General features: G+C 50.4%; 1 protein-coding gene across 2 annotated transcripts in view; it reads right to left on the reverse strand.

Moving 5' to 3' along the window:
• The window catches only part of CCDC7 (coiled-coil domain containing 7), a 164,907-nt gene extending 153,926 nt beyond the window's left edge, over positions 1-10,981 (reverse strand). Inside the window, exons 1-4 of one of the 2 annotated variants that reach the window (XM_060192496.1) lie at positions 10,960-10,981; positions 8,917-9,219; positions 7,802-7,894; positions 4,723-4,806 (exon numbers count right to left, since the gene is read on the reverse strand). In XM_060192496.1, the coding sequence (XP_060048479.1) occupies positions 4,723-4,806; positions 7,802-7,894; positions 8,917-9,177 (438 nt within the window). In that variant the 5' untranslated portion in view covers positions 9,178-9,219; positions 10,960-10,981. Of the gene's footprint in view, positions 1-4,722; positions 4,807-7,801; positions 7,895-8,916; positions 9,220-9,786; positions 10,102-10,959 lie in introns of those variants that run through there. The other variant, XM_060192497.1, reaches the window with a different exon arrangement.
• Positions 10,982-18,738: the final 7,757 nt, after the last annotated feature.

The raw sequence follows: 18,738 nt of genomic DNA on the forward strand, positions 1-18,738 counted from the left end.
ACGGGCTACACTAGAGTGAGCTATATAGCACGGGCTACTCTGGAGTGAGCTATACTGCACGGGCTACACTGGAGTGAGCTATATAGCATGGGTTACACTTAAGTGAGCTATATAGCACGGCCTACACTGGAGTGAGCTATATAGCACGGGCTACACTGGAGTGAGCTATATAGCCTGGGCTACACTGGAGTGAGCTATACGGGCTACACTGGAGTGAGCTATATAGCACGGGCTACACTAGAGTGAGCTATATAGCACGGGCTACACTGGAGTGAGCTATTTAGCACGGGCTACACTTAAGTGAGCTATATAGCACTGGCTACACTGGAGTGTGCTATATAGCATGCGCTACACTGGAGTGAGCTATACACCACGGGCTACACTGGCGTGAGCTATATAACATGGGTTACACTTAAGTGAGCTATATAGCACGCCCTACACTGGAGTGAGCTATATAGCACGGCCTACACTGGGCTGAGCTATATAGCACAGGCTACACTGGAGTGAGCTATACAGCACGGGCTATACTGGAGTGAGCTATATAGCACAGGCTACACTGGAGTGAGCTATACAGCACGGGCTACACTGGATTGAGCTATATAGCATGGGTTACACTTAAGTGAGCTATATAGCACGGCCTACACTGGAGTGAGCTATATAGCACGGCCTACACTGGAGTGAGCTATATAGCACCGGATACACTGGAGTGAGCTATACAGCACGGCTACACTGGAGTGAGCTATATAGCATGGGATCACTGGAGTGAGCTATATAGCACAGGCTACACTGGAGTGAGCTTTACAGCATGGGCTACACTGGAGTGAGCTATAAGCACGGGCTACACTGGAGTGAGCTATATAGCACGGGCTACACTGGAGTGAGCTATATAGCACGGGCTACACTGGAGTGAGCTATATAGCATGGGCTACACTGGAGTGAGCTATACGGGCTACACTGGAGTGAGCTATATAGCACGGGCTACACTAGAGTGAGCTATATAGCACGAGCTACACTGGAGTGAGCTATTTAGCACGGGCTACACTTAAGTGAGCTATATAGCACTGGCTACACTGGAGTGTGCTATATAGCCTGCGCTACACTGGAGTGAGCTATACAGCACGGGCTACACTGGAGTGAGCTATATAGCATGGGTTACACTTAAGTGAGCTATATAGCACGGCCTACACTGGAGTGAGCTATATATCACGGCCTACACTGGAGTAAGCTATATAGCACGGCCTACACTGGAGTGAGCTATATAGCACGGCTACACTGGAGTGAGCCATATAGCATGGGATACACTGGAGTGAGCTATACAGCACGAGCTACACTGGAGTGAGCTATACAGCACGGGCTACACTGGAGTGAGCTATATAGCACGGGCTACACTGGAGTGAGCTATATAGCACGGGCTACACTGGAGTGAGCTATATAGCATGGGTTACACTTAAGTGAGCTATATAGCACGGCCTACACTGGAGTGAGCTATATAGCACGGCCTACACTGGAGTGAGCTATATAGCACGGGCTACACTGGAGTGAGCTATACAGCACGGGCTACACTGGAGTGAGCTATATAGCACGGGCTACACTGGAGTGAGCTATACAGCACAGGCTACACTGGAATGAGTTATATAGCACGGGCTACACTGAGCTGAGCTATATAGCACGTGCTACACTGGAGTGAGCTATATAGCATGGGCTACACTGGGCTGAGCTATATAGCACGTGCTACACTGGAGTGAGCTATATAGCACAGCAAACAAAACCATCAACACACATCTATGGACCATAGAAAATATGTGCAAACTCTTCGTCTGATAAGCACTGATATCCAGAAGACAAAAGGAAAGCGACACATGAATAGAAAATCATCTGATACCTTGATTTAAAATGAGCAAGTAGCTGAACTGACATTCTTCCAAGGAAAACACACAAATGGTCTACTGGCATAAAAATGCAGTCTTCCCTAGTCATCAGAGCCATGCAAATCAAATTGCTATTAGCAAAAACTCCAGAGAAAAAGCTGTCTGCGCAGTTGAGACAAGAAGGAAGCTTGAGCACAGCATGTGGACCTTGTTACAGACACTAGAGAAAACAATCCTTGTAAAAGTTTTAAATGAAAAGACCAAAAGGTCCAGAGAGCTGACTCAGTAATAGAGCAAGGCCGTGTGTGTGTGTGTGTGTGTGTGTGTGTGTGTGTGTGTGTGTGGCCCTGGGTTCAATCCCTGGTACAGAGTACAAGACAACAAACATTAAAAACAATGGAGTGTTGTTATGACCACAGAATGTGAGCTCAGACCTACAGGGCTGCAGCGGTCACACAGGCTACTGTGCTGAATATGGACCCCAGATCAGATTGTGGGGTTTACAGTTAACAGTATTTATATACCTTCCCATATTTGGGAGGTACTCCCTTCCTGATGCAGTTTTCTAGTCCTACTTCCAACTCTGACATTCCAGACAATACCTTTAGCCCAACTTCATGTTAGCTGTTGCACTCACTCAAAAATCAGTAAAGTCATAGGCCCCTTGAAACATACCTAAAATAGACTTCCTAGCTTTTCCAAAACGGAGACCTCAAATCTCATCTACTCTATTCTCGCCTTTAGGTTCCCGATTATTAAACAGTTTGTTCTGCTTTCTTGATATCTCAATGCTTTTTCAACCACCAAGTTGCAGATGCTACCATGACACCATCCTGACCTTCCTGGGCAGACGCCCTCACCAGTGTGTCCTGCAGCCTCCCCTGCCCAGAGCCCTGCCCCGCCAGGGACAGACAGACACAGGCTGGGGGTGTGGATCCACCTGCCAACACCCATGTCCAGCGGAGACGCAATGACAGAAGCCAGAACTCCCACCTTCTGCTCCCCATAAAGATCTGGGTCCGTGCTCCCAGAGGGATAAAGAACAGGGAAGCTGCCAGTGGAGGGGATGGGACACAGAACTCTGGTGGTGGGAACTGTGTGGAATTGTTGCCCTTTTGTCCTATAGTTTTGTTGATTATTATTAAATTAAAAAATGGAATGTCCCCTAGACCCCTAACAATAAAGGTCTACCACGGGACCTAGCAACCACATGCCTGGGTCTACATCCACAGGGAACAAAGTCACGTTCACTGCAGCATTTGTGACAGTAGTCAAGGGCCTCACTTCGGACAAATGGTGGATAAAAGAAGTGGGGCACAGGACCACGCAGGACTCAGTCAGAGGAGGACACGCCCACAGCAACAACCCCGTCCACTAGAGCCTAGAGGCAGGGCAGCCTAGGCCATGCACACATGCCTACAGTCTCTGGCATTGACGGAACAGCAGAGCCGCCTAATGGCAAATTCCCCGGACAGATCTTTAAACAATACACGGCTGCAGATGCAAGGTTATATTGTCCTGCTGTAAAAAAATGGGACGGGGGGAATCTGACATCAGTAACTACATAAATGAACCTATAAGATATGCCAAGTGAGGGCCAGGTGGTGGCGCACCTGATTGAGCACACGTTACAATGCGCAAGGACCCAGGTTCAAGCCCAGGTTCCCACCTGCAGGGGTAAAACTTTGTGAGTGGTAAAGCAGGGTTGCAGGTGTCTCTCTGTTTCTTCCCCTCTCTGTCTCTCTCTCCCGCTCAATTTCTGAATGTCTCTATCCAATAAATAAACAAAAAGATAATAAAAAAAATTTTTTAAGATATGCCAAATGAAATTAAGTCGGACAAATGTCCTTTTACATGCACAATTTTGGACAGGAGAAAGAAAACAAAAATGTAGGAAGGAAAAAAATAGTGGAACACGGTGGTGATGGGGTGGTCGGCAAGGTGGTCGGCAGCAATGGTTGCTTAACTGCAGTGACTGCTTGCTTAACGGTGCTGACCACCGCTGAGCTGCATGCTTAGAAGTGGATGCTTCAGTTAGTTTTATAGCATGCTTGCCTTACCATAGTAAAAACTGGGAAAATGCGTATGTGAATGCATATGTCATATACATACCTATGTATAATATTCCAGCAAAATCACAAGAAAACACATTGTAAATAGTAGTGTTGTTGGCTATGTATTAAAGTCGCAGATGATTTGCTTTCCTCTGTATTTTGCTCATTTTGTCGAAAGGTGCACAATACTTTTATGATCAGACAAAGCACAGTGAATACTATTTTTCAAAACTCAAAAAATAACCCAAGCGCCACCAAAGAGTATTACCAAATAATACATACAGTACTGTTTCATTTTCTTAGTACAAAACACACAATTATAGGAAAGAAGGAATGTTAACAGTAGCTGACCAGAGCTTGGGCTAATGGAGTTCTCTTGATATTTATTTTCTTCTCTCTTTGTTCCATTTTAAATTTTTCATCATGACATTTTATTTTTATAATTAGACTTATTTAGACCCTAACAAGAAATATAGTAAGAAAATAGCAGTGGCTGAATCACTGCTAGAATTTAAAGAGAAAAAAAAAAAAAATATATATATATATATATATATATATCCATGTTAAGAACAGGAAAATTAAATCAAGTGCTTTAATGTCCTTCATAACTCCTTAAGACATTACAACAAGACTTGTATTGTGGACTATATTCTCACATTTCAGTTCAAATAGCCAACACATATCTAAATAGCTTGTTAAGTGTCCATAGCAGCTGATGTTAATTACTAGTATGCATTAGTAACCACAAACATTACGGTAGCAATAACATCTGCCAGCTGGCATTCACAGAGAGGACGTACATGATGTTCTTCCTTGACTGCTTCGTCTAGCTGCGTTGCAAATTGTGAGCAGCACAGCAAGAATGAATTCAAATCATCTCCGATCTTTGGAAAAAAGTTACAGAAGAGAAAATTACTTTTATTACCTTTAGAAATATTTGTGTGTGTATGACTTACATTCCTCAAGACAAGAAACCGTGCTCCATACTGTAACAACACAAGACCACTGTTAGCGTAGCTGGGGATTTCTTCCACCCAGCTCCACCCATCCACGTGAAGAAGGCAGAGACAGACTTGAGCAGGGCTGGGTTTCATAAAATAAGATCAACAAATCAGACAAGGAAGCAGGACAAGAGAGTAAAGTCCACATGCAATGGAGCAGTAATTCTAGGTCTGTGGAACGGCAGCTAAGTGACAACACAAGGAGGATCTGGGAGAGTAAGAGGCACCAGGCCCAGTGGGTTACAGTCCAGTGAGAATCAGAAGAGCGTCTGGACTCAGAATACTAGACAGATTGAGTGGGAAACTAGGTGGTAGTAGCCAGAGGCTAGAATGATTAAAACTGAAACTATGGGAAAGACGCGGCTACTGAGAACAACAGCGGAATATAATACCCTGCCCCTTAGTAGCTGAGGCAGGGTATACAGCAAGATCGTCAGAGGGTGAAAATCTAATTAACTATACATGGAAAATATTTGGAGAGGTCCACAGGACGACTGAAATGGTAAAAACATGACAATTATAGTATCGTGAGACAAGGAGAATGACATCACAGCAGTCTCCTGACTCCTCACACCCACCCTTGGGAATGGCCGGGTGTGCAACTGATAATTACCATGGGCACTAATGGCGCGCACGGAGACAGTAAGATGGCCGTGCGTCTCAGTCACATCGACGAGACAGAAATCGTTAGCAGCACTTCTCAACGCTCCTTACGAGAAGATGCAAAAACACCACTTGAGACTAAAACCCGCCAAGCCTGGATGTGGTTTCCCAGAGCCAGAGCAGAAGAAAGGTGACTGCAAAGGATGGAGCAGCTCTGGCACCGACAGGAATGTCCTTTGGTTTGACTGTGATGGCAATCACACAACACCAATAGCAGAAAGCTAAAAGCTAGAGAAATCTCACCCCGAGTGTCCTCATGGGAGCTGCAGTGACCCAAAACATAATTGACGTGTGAAGGCCGAGCTCCTACGGCTAAGGCAGCAGTGGGAACAGACACCAGCCCTCGGGAGCGCCGCTGAGGGACACCATGGGCTAGACGAATCAAAGCGCATTTAACCTACTTGGAGACAGTTTGGTCTCTGCTAGGCTCAGTTCTTAGGGAAAGAGGATGGCGAGCCCTCCCACCCCCAAATGCCATGCTCCAGATGCATGGTGCCCTGTACCAGTTCACACTGTTCTTCTAAAAGACGTGTGAAGAACCAGGAATGTGTGGTGATCAACAAAATATTTAGTAGAAGTCAACACACTAGATGACCCAGGTGCTGGAATTATGACAACAGTCAAGATATGGGGTTATTTTTAAGTTTTAACTCTTCAACTGTCGATAAAAAAAAATGTTGCAGGAAAAGCCAGGCAATGTGAGGGGATGGGCAGTGAGAAGACATAAAAATCCCTAAAAAGAAGTTCAGAGGGAGTCCTAAGTATGAAAACCACAATTTTGGAAATCGTTTCTCTGAGCTGAGTCTAAGTAGACACAGATAATTAGGGCAGTGTGTACTGCCCACACTGAAGACAAGGAGAGTAAACAGAAGGAAAGTGACTTCTTGCACAGCGCTGATCAGACACATATGTAACTGGGGTCTCAGAAAAAGGAGATGGTGACACAGTAAATCTGAAGAAAAAACAAAGGAAAAACTTTCAAATTTTATGAAAAACACCAAGCCCCAGACTCAGGCAGCAAGTCCACGCAGAATCAATACAAAGAAAGCCTCCTCTAAGCACATCTAACCTACTGACAGAGAAAAATTCTTAACGGTACTCAGAAAAAGGGGGTGGTAAAAACAAAGGTCAAGTAAGTAGAACAAAGAAATAAAGGGGTATAATGTTAAGAAAAATCACAGTAAGTTTAAGACAGGAGCTTAATTCCTAGGATAAGCACTAAAAGACAAAAGAAAAAAGAAAAAAAAAATCCCGAAGCTCTAACAACATAGGAATTAACCTATATAGAAAAGGAGAGAGAGGACCCTGTGACAGCACCCGGCTTTGAAGCCCCAGCCACTAGGTGTGAGCACAGTGCAAAGAGGAAGCAAGTTGATATCAGACTAAGTAAAGATAACTATTTCCCCAATCAAATGATACTGGGAAAAACAGAAACAGTGACCTTAGCAGGAAACGGGTCACCATAAACACGGCCAGGAGCTCAAGCGCCTCCCCACCTTCGGGAGAAAACTTCTGAAGCAGTGGAGCAGGGCTCCAGGTGGCCCCTCCACCCTCTCTCCTCTGACCCTCAAATTTCCTTCTGTCCTATCAAACAGAAGAAAGAAAAATGTTTCCAGGAATAGTGGATTCATTATGCAGACACCAAGCCCCAACAATAACCTTGGTGGTAAAAAAATAAAAAGAAATGTAAATAATAAAAATGTTTAAATAGTAATAAGAATAGTGACCTGAGCATTAGTCATTTATCTAAAACACAGATATGCCTACCCCAAGATGTGTTCTTCACAAATGCACAGACAGTTATGTGCTGCGACAGTAACTCTTAACAAGTGAAAGCTTAAGTCAAAGTATCTTTTCGGATCACAAAGGTAGGAAGCTAGAAATCAGTGAAAAGAAAATGAGGAGAATTACAAACATGGGAAAGTTAAATGACAGGAAGATAAAAGAAACCTGAATGAAAAGGGAAATCAAGAGAGAAGAAAGAGACTGTGAAGGGAACTAGCGCAGAGACGGGTGAGGAGGGAGTGGGGGTGGGGGCAGAGGGCAGGGAAGAGGGGAGGAGAGCCGTGCCCATTAACTGCACCGCTGGTCCTCAAGACTCAGGGCCCAGGATGCAGCCCCCAGCCGAGCTGTGCACCCCCGACCAGGAGGCCCCAGAGCCCCCCTCCCCCTGCATCCTTCCACCAGGAACTAATGCAGAGTGACTTTTACTCACAGAATGACTTAATCCTTCACTTTCACGCTTCACACCTAGTTTGTCTCCATTCTGAACGGTACTTCCATAAGCTTCTTCCAAATCAGAAACAACCTATTAAAAAAATCCAAGTAAATAAAGTATCTGCATAGTTTTAAACGTCCTCCTTAAATATACCAAGACAACCAACCACGTCAGGACCTTTTTAACAGTGACACCTGTTCTCCCAACGGCATCAGCCTGCGCTTTCTACCACAGTGACGTCTCATCATAAAGAACGGTAACAATGGTCCTTGCTCCCTAAGTGGACAGAGACTCCATGCTCTCCCATTTCTATGTTGTAGATACCTAAAAGGACAGCATCTGTAAATGGCTGAAGGATCAACTACTTACCTGCAAAACGTTTCTCAAAATCTGATCTGACTTTCTCTGAAGAGTGTGTGGAGAACAGGAAGCAATGAATCTTTAAAGGATATTCTCTAACTCATCAAGTTTTGAACAAATTTGTATTTTTGGAAAGTTGTTCTGTCTTCTTTACTGTTCTCACTTAGCATTGGTACTTACACGATTCAATTCTGGATCATTATGTGAAAAGAGACTTCAAGAGACCGATGAGTCTCCCTAACACCAAGAGCTCATGTGTGTGGAGCACAGAACAGCTCGAACAAAGTGTAAGAGACACAGACAGTCCTTAGAAAGGCCAGCTCACTAGATCACCCTTGGACTAGAACGTCAGAACTTCGGTTTCAGGAAGGTTCCCTTCACTGTTCACAGTAACTCACTACTCTCCTCACCTACACAAATGATGGGATTTCTACTGACAGCTGATTTTCTTCAGGAAGCCTGGACTTTGGAACACACTAAGCAGGGTGCCTGGCGGCCAAACCCAGTAAAGTCCAGGGCACCGAGTCTCTGTGGAGACCTCCTGGCAGACGCGTTGTGTGTCGTCTGGCTGAGAGTTCTGGGGGAGACACCCCGGACTTCACCCACCCTGCCTGCTCCTGGGCTGCGCCTGCCTTGCATTCCTTCAACAAATCTTAGCCGTGGACACGGCAATGTGCTGAGCCCAGTGAGTTCCTGCAATAAACGGACCCCCGCCACAGGGTCACCGGCACAGGCACCAACCGGAGCCTTACCACCTTCAGATGTTTGGTGATCTTCCTGATCAGCTCATCTTCTGCTATTAACTCCTTCGTTTTGCTGGACGGAATGGGCAGAGCATATCTCACAATGGACTCTCCTGCCGGCGGAGACCTCAGCACCATTGGCTCCGTTTTGTCCCGTGCGGGTTTTGTGGCAAGCTTTTCCCTGGATTTGGGTGGTCGCTTTCTCTGGGATGTTTCTGGAGCATTTGTCAGTCTAACGTTAGAGCCAAGGGGACTCTTTGCTGGCTTCATCTTATTTACGTAGCTTCTAAACTACAGATGAAAATATTCCATCTGTGAATAAAACACTGAGATATAAGAATTGAAATGGTGGCAGGCAGCGTCATCAATCATCACAAAGATGAGGAATGCCAAAAGCAGTTTAAGAGAAATTACAGAATGGGGAAGGAAACAACCCTAACAACTAGTTATTATTTTTTTGAGAAAGCTCTAGAGATAACTGCAAGCTTATCTGTGTTTGGGCAGTGGGTGCTGGGTGTGCTGGGTCCTGACCCCCACCTTGGAAGACAGGAAGCTGTGCCCTTAAGATAACAATAGTCTTGTCAATTGACATTGCTCAAGAAGGGGATTAAATTCACCCCAAAGAGAGAAACACACTTTTGCAGCTTGGCAAGGAGTTTTGGCCAAGGTGGCGGCAGCCTGGCGCTTCCTGGTTTTGTCCCGCCTCCACCAGCAGCGCCACCAGAGCTGAGCTCAGATAAGCCCAGTGAGGGCAGGAGGACAGAGCTTCACCTTCACAACAAGGGGAAAGAAGGCCTGCGCCACCCCCACCCCCCAGCCTCCGGGGCCCCACCACCGCAGCCTTGCCCGCCGGCTCCTGCCACCCCCCTCAGCACCCACGGCAGGTGGCCAGCTGCAGAAAGCCCCGGGTTCAAGAGAAGGAGAACAGGCAGCTGGTGAAGACTCAGGCGGCCCTACATGCTCCCAGAACGGAAACCCGTGAGGAAGCAGGAAGCTGGCCAGGGCCAGGAGGGAGCCCGGCGGGGCCGGACATGCCACACAGCTCTGCTTTCCTCCTGCTAATGCACAAATGCTTACAATTCTATTTGGTTTGATTTTGGCCTCCAGGGCTATTGGTGGAGCTCGGTGCCTGCACCACACATCCACCACTCCCAGAGGCTGTTTTTTTCTTTTTGTTTGTTTTTTTCCCCTTTTGTTGCCCTGGTTGTTTTCTATTGCTGTAGTTGTTATTACTGATGTTGTTGTTGGATAGGACAGAGAGAAATGGAGAGAGGAGGAGAAGACAGAGAGAGGGAGAGAAAGACAGACACCTGCAGACCTGTTTCACCGTCTGTGAAGCAACTCCCCTGCAGGTGGGGAGCCGCGGCTTGAACCGGAATCCTTATGCCGGTCCTTGAGTTTTGCACCATGTGCACTTAACCCGCTGGGCTACCGCCCGGCCCCTTAGAATTTTATTTTAAGAAACAGCTACATTTCGGAGGGTGGGGTTGTCTGGCTCCATAGGTTTTGGGGTTTTTTTTCTTAACCCAAGAGGTGCCAGGGACTGAACCTGGGGCGTCGGGGCGTCAGGCACCAAGTAATTCTGCCTGAGCTCGTGGAGGTAGGTCCCTGGCGACCTGCAGGAGAGCAGCGCAGCAGCGCGGGGAGTGGACAGGGAGCCGCCAGCCTGGGGTGTGGACGGAGCACGGAGAGCGGGGGTCCAGCCGCCCAAGGGCAGCAAGACACAAGCTGAGCCTGCAGGCCGCCCGCCAGGTCACCCGCACCACAGCCCGCACCCGCACCTCAGCCCGGCCCGCACCCCAGCCCGTGCCCGCACCAGCACCCCAGCCCGCTCCCGCGCCCGCACCAGCACCCCAGCCCGCTCCCGCAACCCAGCCCGCGCCCGCACCCCAGCCCACGCCCGCGCCCCAGCCTGCACCCGCACCTCAGCCCGGCCCACACCCCAGCCCGCTCCCGCACCCCAGCCCACGCCCGTGCCCGCACCCCAGCCCGCACCCGCACCCCAGCCCACGCCCGCACCCCAGCCCGCACCAGCCCAGCGCGGGGACACACCCGGCCGAGGCGGCGGACAGCAGGAGCCGGAGCCACTCTCGCCAGCCCGGCCCGGAGTGGCGGGTCCCCAAGGCCACGTCCTGTGAGGTCACACAGCCTGCGGGGCGGGGTGGGCGGGGCGTCAGTCAGTCCGTCTGTCTTTCTGTCAATCCGTCTGTCTGTCCCGCCAGGGCGGCGGCGAGGGTCCAGCACCCCGTATTGAGCGCAAAGACCCGGGTGCAAGCCCGGTCCCACCTGCGGGGGCAGCTTCATGAGCGGCGAAGCAGGGCTGCGGGTGTCCCGCTCTCCCCGCCCCGATACTCCCCGGACCCGCTGCTCCCCGCCCGCTGCTCCCCGGACCCGCTGCTCCCCGCCCGCTGCTCCCCGCCCCGCTCCTGCTCCATTTCTCTCCGTCCCGGGGCTGTAAGACAGCAAATACACGACGGCGAGTCAGACCCACGGGCTGGGCCCCCTTTCCCTATCCCCGACCCAGCTTCTGTCCTTCCCGCTGTGACACCGCCTCCCCCAACAGGAGCTTGGACCCGCCTGCATATCAGCTGTCAGGCTGGGGGGGAAACAACAACAACAACACACACTCGTGCAGCCACAGGCCCTCTAGCCGGCTACACAGCGGAGCCAGAGACGACCCCAGCTCTCCACCTGCACTAGGCCTGCCTTCAGGTCCCTGACTGCTCAACGGCTTGTGTGGCCTTGTATGCTAACTCTCTCTTCTGCCAGCAGGATGCGACCAGACTTCCCTGGACAGACGACCCCACCAATATGTCCTGGAGCCCCGCTTCCCCAGAGCCCTGCCCCACTAGGGAAAGAGAGAGACAGGCTGGGAGTATGGATCCACCTGTCAACACCCATGTTCAGCAGGGAAGCAATTACAGAAGCCAGACCTTCCACCTTCTGCACCCCACAGTGACTCTGGGTCCATACTCCCAGAGGGCTAGAGAATGGGAAAGCTATTGGGGAGGGGCTGGGATACGGAGATCTGGTGGTGGGAATTGTGTGGAGTTGTACCCTTATATCCTATAGTCCTGTCGGTGTTTCCTTTTATAAATAAAGACCCTTGCTGGGAGTCGGGCGGTAGCACAGCGGGTTAAGCGCAGGTGGCAAAGCGCAAGGACCGGCATAAGGATCCCGGTTCGAGCCCCGGCTCCCCACCTGCAGGGGAGTCGCTTCACAGGCGGTGAAGCAGGTTTGCAGGTGTCTGTCTTTCTCTCCCCTTCTCTGTCTTCCCCTCCTCTCTCCATTTCTCTCTGTTCCATCCAACAACAATGACATCAATAATAACAACAATAATAACCACAACAATAAAACAACAAGGGCAACAAAAGGGAATAAATATTTAGGAAGGAAGGAGAGCAGGAAAGCTGTCGGGGGAGGGCTGGGATACAGAGTCCTGGTGGTGGGAACTGTAGGAGTTGCGCCCTTCCTATCCTGTGGTTTAGTCCGCGTTTCCTTTCTATAAATAAAAAATTTTTTTAAAAAAAGGCAAAAGGGGGGAGGGGAGCGGGAGGCAGACACGTGGTCCGTGGCGCGCATGCGCAGTGCGAAGACAACGGCTACCTGGGCTGGCGGGCGCGGGGGGGCGGCGCGGAGGAGGCGGCTGTCCCGTCCGCAGCGTCCTTGCGGGGCCGGGCCGCGGGCACACGCTCCACACGCGGCTCTGCAGCTGGAAGCAGCTCCCTGCGGGCCGGGCGGGGAGCGCCACGCCGCCCAGGGCGGGCAGCAACCAGCGTGGGCGCCCGCTCCTGCTCCGGCCGTTGACGCCAAGCGTGCGACGTCAGCACGTCCGTGACGTCATCACGCCCCGTGCGCAGAGGTGGTGGGCACGTGGCTGGCGCACGAGGTCGTGGGGGCGGGGCGGGGCTGTGGCGGTCTTGCAGGAGGCCGGGCCTGTCGGCCGTGGGGCCCGGAGTGGACCCCCAGACACCAGAGCCGGGGCGCCGCCTGCCGCCGACGGGTCTGTCTGCAGGGGATCTAGGCTCGTGGGGGTCAGCGATCAGGGGATCTGGGCTCATGGGTCAGGGATCTGGGCTCATGGGGTCAGGGATCTGGGCTCGTGGGGGTCAGCGATCAGGGGATCTGGGCTTGTGGGGGTCAGGGATCTGGGCTCGTGGGGGTCAGGGATCTGGGCTCGTGGGGGTCAGGGATCTGGGCTCGTGGGGGTCAGCGATCAGGGGATCTGGGCTCATGGGTCAGGGATCTGGGCTCGTGGGGGTCAGGGATCTGGGCTCATGGGGTCAGGGATCTGGGCTTATGGGTCAGGGATCTGGGCTCGTGGGGGTCAGGGATCTGGGCTCATGGGTCAGGGATCTGGGCTCATGGGGTCAGGGATCTGGGCTCGTGGGGGTCAGCGATCAGGGGCTCAGGGCTCATGGGGTCAGGGATCTGGGTTCATGGGGTCAGGGATCTGGGCTCATGGGTCAGGGATCTGGGCTCGTGGTGGTCAGAGCTCATGGGTCAGGGATCTGGGCTCCTGGGGATCAGCGATCAGGGCTCATGGGGTCGGGGATCAGGGATCAGGGCTATGGGGTCAGGGATCTGGGCTCATGGTTCAGGGATCTAGGCTCATGGGGTCAGGGATCTGGGCTCATGGAGTCAGGGATCTGGGCTCATGGGGTCAGGGATCTGGGCTCATGGGGTCAGGGATCTGGGCTCATGGGTCAGGGATCTAGGCTCATGGGGTCAGGGATCTGGGCTCATGGGTCAGGGATCTGGGCTCATGGGGTCAGGGATCTGGGCTCTTTGGTCAGGGATCTGGGCTCATGGGGTCAGGGATCTGGGCTCATGGATCAGGGATCTGGGCTCATGGGGTCAGGGATCTGGGCTCATGGGGATCAGCGATCAGGGCTCATGGGTTCGGGGATCAGGGGCTCAGGGCTCATTGGGTCAGGGATCAGGGCTCATGGGGTCAGGGATCTGGGCTCATGGGTTCGGGGATCTGGGCTCATGGGGTCAGGGATCAGGGCTCATGGGGTCAGGGATTAGGGATCATAGGATAGGGATCAGGGCTCTTGGGGGGGTCAGGGCTCGTGGGGACCAGGGGTCATGGGGATCTTGGCTCATGGGGTCAGGGCTCATGGGACCAGGGATCAGGGCTCGTGGGGATCAGGACTCAGGTGATTTGGGGCTGATGGGATCGGGGATTGGGCTCAGGGAATCTGGGCTCATGAGATCAGGGATCTGGGGGTCACGGGATCTGGGATCAGGGCTTGGGGGAATCTGGATCAGGGGATCTCAGCTCAGGGGATCTGGGATCAGGGGACTCAGGGCTTCAAGGGTCAGGGATCCGGGGACTCAGGGCTCAGGGGATCTGAACTCAGGGAACAGGGGATTCTGTGTTCAGGGGATCAGAGCTCACGGGATCAGGTATCAAGACAACAGGGCTATTTAAATGCTTTATTAGTCAAGGGCCCGGTTTCAAGAAGGAAACCAGGCCCTACTGTCAAGGAAACGGGGATGATCCCAAAGGTGGTTCAGAGAGGTGGAGCCCACTGTCCCTCCCGGGGCCCAGTGGGGTACCTGAGCTGTGGTCAGGCTGGAATGCCTTGGGGTGGGCGCTGCTCTGCAGGACCTTTGGGCGGAATGGCTCCCAAGATCCCAGTGCCATGGGCTGGGGTGTTTTTGGCTGCTGGGATGGACACACGGTGTCTCCGGACGGGCCTCCCAGAGCTGGAGCCCAGAGCCCAGTCGCTGTCCAGTGTGTGGCGAAGGCAGAGCCCCATTAGCCTGCAGGGCAGAGCGCCTGAGCAGGGGCGTTTGGGAACTGTCACCCCTCCCCCCAGCTCCACTCCCTGAGTCTTTCTCTTTCCTGTTGGTTTTGGAACTGAAATGTCTGTCTAATGCTTGTCCCACCACTGTGTTTTGGAAAAGCAAAACAATTGATTTCATTGCTCACAGCTGAAAGAAACCGGCAGCAGAATCAATACTGTGTTGAGTTTTGCCCATATGTGACTTAGATGAGAGTGCAGACGGGTTTCTAAGTAGACGCTGTAACACCTCTGGCGAATACATCGGCTTGTTGGAGACGTCTGACTGTTGAGGGTTGAGACACAGTTTGGCACACATGCTAAATTTGAGTGATTTTGCTGCCCACGACCTCAGGGGTCTTTCTCTCCCCTCTCTGTCTTCCCCTCCTCTCTCCATTTCTCTCTGTCCTATCCAACAACAACATTAACAACAATAATAACTACAGCAATAAAACAACAAGGGCAACAAAAGGGGATAAATAAATAATTTTTTTAAATGCTCTTAGGAGTCGGGCAGTAGCAAAGCAGGTTAAGCACACGTGGTGCAAATCACAAGGACCGGCGTAAGGATCCTGGTTCGAGCCCCTGGCTCCCCACCTGCAGGGGAGGCTTCACAGGCGGTGAAGCAGGTCTGCAGGTGTCTGTCTTTCTCTCCCCCTCTCTGTCTTCCCCTCCTCTCTCCATTTCTCTCTGTCCTATCCAACAACAACGACATCAATAACTACAACAATAAAACAAGGGCAACAAAAGGGGATAAATATTTTTTTTAAATAATGCTCCTAGTAACTCCCAAGTATACAATACAGGTTTATTATTATTCATCTAAGGTTTATTATTATTATTCAGGTAAGGTTTATCATTATTATTCAGGTAAGTTTACAAGTGTTGTTTATATTATTGTTTACTTATCTGTAGCATATGTGTGTGTGTGTGTGTAGGAAAAGCCACAGTGTGGAAGAGAAGCTGGCTGATTGGTGGGATGAGCATCCCCACAGGAACGCTGTGCAGGAGGGCTGTGCAGATGCAGTGTGTCAGGCAGGGGAGGCGTCCTGGCCCCACAGGCCCTCCTCCGGCTTCACATGGAGCCATGCACATTAAGAGGGAATAGCACTTTGGGAAAAATGCGTTTGGGTGGACTCACTTTTTGAGTCTTCCAGAAGAGAACATGCTACAAGGGTCATGCCACGCAAAATGACTCAGTTACAAAAACAGACAAGACAAGCACTGTGATCCTACTCATGCTCAGTGTCTACAAGAATCACCTTGCGCTTAGTTCACGGCAAAGGTGGCGAAGCCTGAAAGCATCTACTCATGAGCCCGGGAGATGGCAGAGAGATGCTGGGCTGGGGAGCGCGATGTCCCAGGTTTGATCCCCAGTGGTGCTCTGTCTCTGTCTGTCTCTCTCTCTCTCCTTCCTCTTTCCTCTTTCTCTCCATCCTCTATCATGTGTTGATACATAAATAAATATTTTTAAAGAGTCTAATCCCAAAGAGCAGATAAATGTGCTCAAAACAGGAGACCAAAGAGCAGTGAGAAACTGGCGGAAATCAGTCTTGCCAATATTAGGGGCCGTGTGGGGGGAGATAGCAGAATGGTTACGCGAAGTGCTAGGGATTGGAAGGAAACATGAGTGAACGACATACGCATGTCCCTCAGAATAAATACCCACAGTCCCTCTGCTGGGAGCTGCAGCAGTTCTGCAGAGATGGGCTGGCTGACTGTTATTTCTCTATAACTATCTAGTTGCACTTTTGCCCATTTTTTTTCCTATGGTCCTGCCTTCTCTCCCTTTCCAAGTCACACCTACACCTATTACTACTTCTGAGCATCCTTCTTCTTTTCCTCTTCTCTCTCCAAGGTCTTGATAGAGTTGGAGTTCAAAGCCCTCTGGTCATCTTCACCCTATCATTTCTCCCCCTCTGGGAATATAGACCAAGTTCTGTTGCTGTTTTTTTTTTAATTGTTTTCATTTATTTTCTAGATAGAAACAGAAATTGAGAGGGGAAGTGGAGATAGATAAATAGATAGACAGACAGGCAGACAGACACCTGCAGCCCTGCTTCACCACTCATGAAGCGTTCCCCTTGTAGGTGGGGGCCAGGCCCTTGTGCAGCATAGCATGTATGCACCACTGCCCGGCCCCTGGACTAAATTCTTTATAGGTGCAGAACGTGGGAGTTCTGGCTTCTGTAATTACCTCCAAAATAAATAAATGCTAGCACTTGGAAGACTGCACTTGAGATAGTCTCCCTATTTCTTCTTAAAGAAATAGTGCCTTGTAAATGTAGTCACCATACCCTGTGATTATCTTCCCTGGAGGAGAAATTTCTGGCATCCTGAAAATGTGGCAGCAACAGCTGAATTCCAACAAAGGCTCAGCCAGGAGATTAAGTACAGAGAGCCTATTTTGGACTCGCTCGAGTTCTATTTGTAGAGTCCAAGAGGGCATTCCTTTCTTAACAGCTGCCCATACAAGACTTGAAACTGACTGCGACCTCCCAGCCATCTTTCCCGTCAGCCCCCTCCATCAGTTCTCATTGGATGCTCACAGGCCTGTGACGTTAACTGCTGACACAGCGCACCGCCCAGCCTCTCACCACCTCTCATGGTTATCCTTCTGCCAAAGCAAGAGTTTTCTCCTGATGAAGCCTCAGCTGCCAAATGCCGGCATGCCCACTGCTGAGCGCCGGAAGAATCCAAGTGGAGCGTAGCTCTCTCGCAGATCCCAGAAGAGGTCTCAGAAATGACGGTTAGAGCCGCAAGTGAGTTCTTACATCGATGCCTCGGGTACTGCCTGGCTTTGTTGTGAGTTTGAACTTTTCATCTCAGACATTTTCTGCCACGACCAATTAGCATTTTCCACAGAGCCAATTTTCCTTTGGGAAAAAATTTTTTTTTCTTTGCTTTGAGAGAATTACATGGAGAAAGTCCTTTAGTTCTATTTTCCCACAAACTCTTCTGTGACGGCATGGGACAAGAGCTCTTCTGTGTTTGTGACCATTAAGGTCAGAATGGGTGAAATCAGCCAGTGCTAAGAGACGTCTAGGCAGGATTATTCAATGAAAAAAAGGATGCATAGAGATCTGTAGAATATAATCTTATTTATGTAAAGCAGTGCATGTATATGTAAATATTGTTTATGGATAGATCTTCAAATATCGGAAAGGACGTTTGACTATATGCCAGGTTATGATCACATGGTAGTCTTACAGTTTATGAGGAAAGTGAAAGCAGGGAAGACAGGAAAGAGTGGAAAAAGCCATTTTTATATGGGGGGGGGGGTGCAGGCAGTGGTGCATCAGGTTATGTGCATATAGTACCAAGCATAAGGACCCATGCAAGGATCTGGTTTCAGCCTTCAGCTTCCCACCTGCAGGGGGGTCGCTTCACAGGTGGCAAAGCAGGTGTCTCTGTTTCTGTCCCTCTCTACTCCCCCCCACTCAATTCCATCTGTCCTATCCAATGAAAATAAAAAATGCCCTCCAGGAGCCATGGATTCGTAATTCCAGCACTGAACCCCAGCAATAACCCTGGAGGCAAAACACAAAAATTCTAAAGAGCAACCCCACTCTGTGGCATGGATCAATGGTGGGGTTTGCTGGACTGGCACAGGGTCCTCAGTAAGGAGGAGAAAGACAGCTGCTGGGCGGCTTCACTGACGGGTGGGATATAGAGAACTGAAGAGCAGACGTGGAGAGGAATGACACCCTCTCTGACGGGAAACTGGTGGTAGTGGGGGGCGTGGACAGGACAGGACAGAACCGTGCTGGTGTGGAACTCTGCCCTGTGACCTTACAATATTGTAAAACATCACTAACCCACTCAGAAAAAATGAGATTTTATTTTGTAGTAAGAGGCTTGAAAATATGAGAAAGCTTTGTTGTAGGGGCCGGGGGGCGGGGTGGCACGCCTGGTAGAGCACACGTGTTACAGGGTGCAAGGACCCAGGTTCAAGCCTCTCATCCCCTCCTAAAGGGAGAAAAGCTTCAGAGTGGTGAAGCAGGGCTGTAGTTGTCTCTCTTGTTTTCCCTCCCTATCT

Source organism: Erinaceus europaeus, chromosome 6 (assembly GCF_950295315.1).
Source record: "Erinaceus europaeus chromosome 6, mEriEur2.1, whole genome shotgun sequence".
Classification (NCBI taxonomy): Eukaryota; Metazoa; Chordata; class Mammalia; order Eulipotyphla; family Erinaceidae; genus Erinaceus; species Erinaceus europaeus.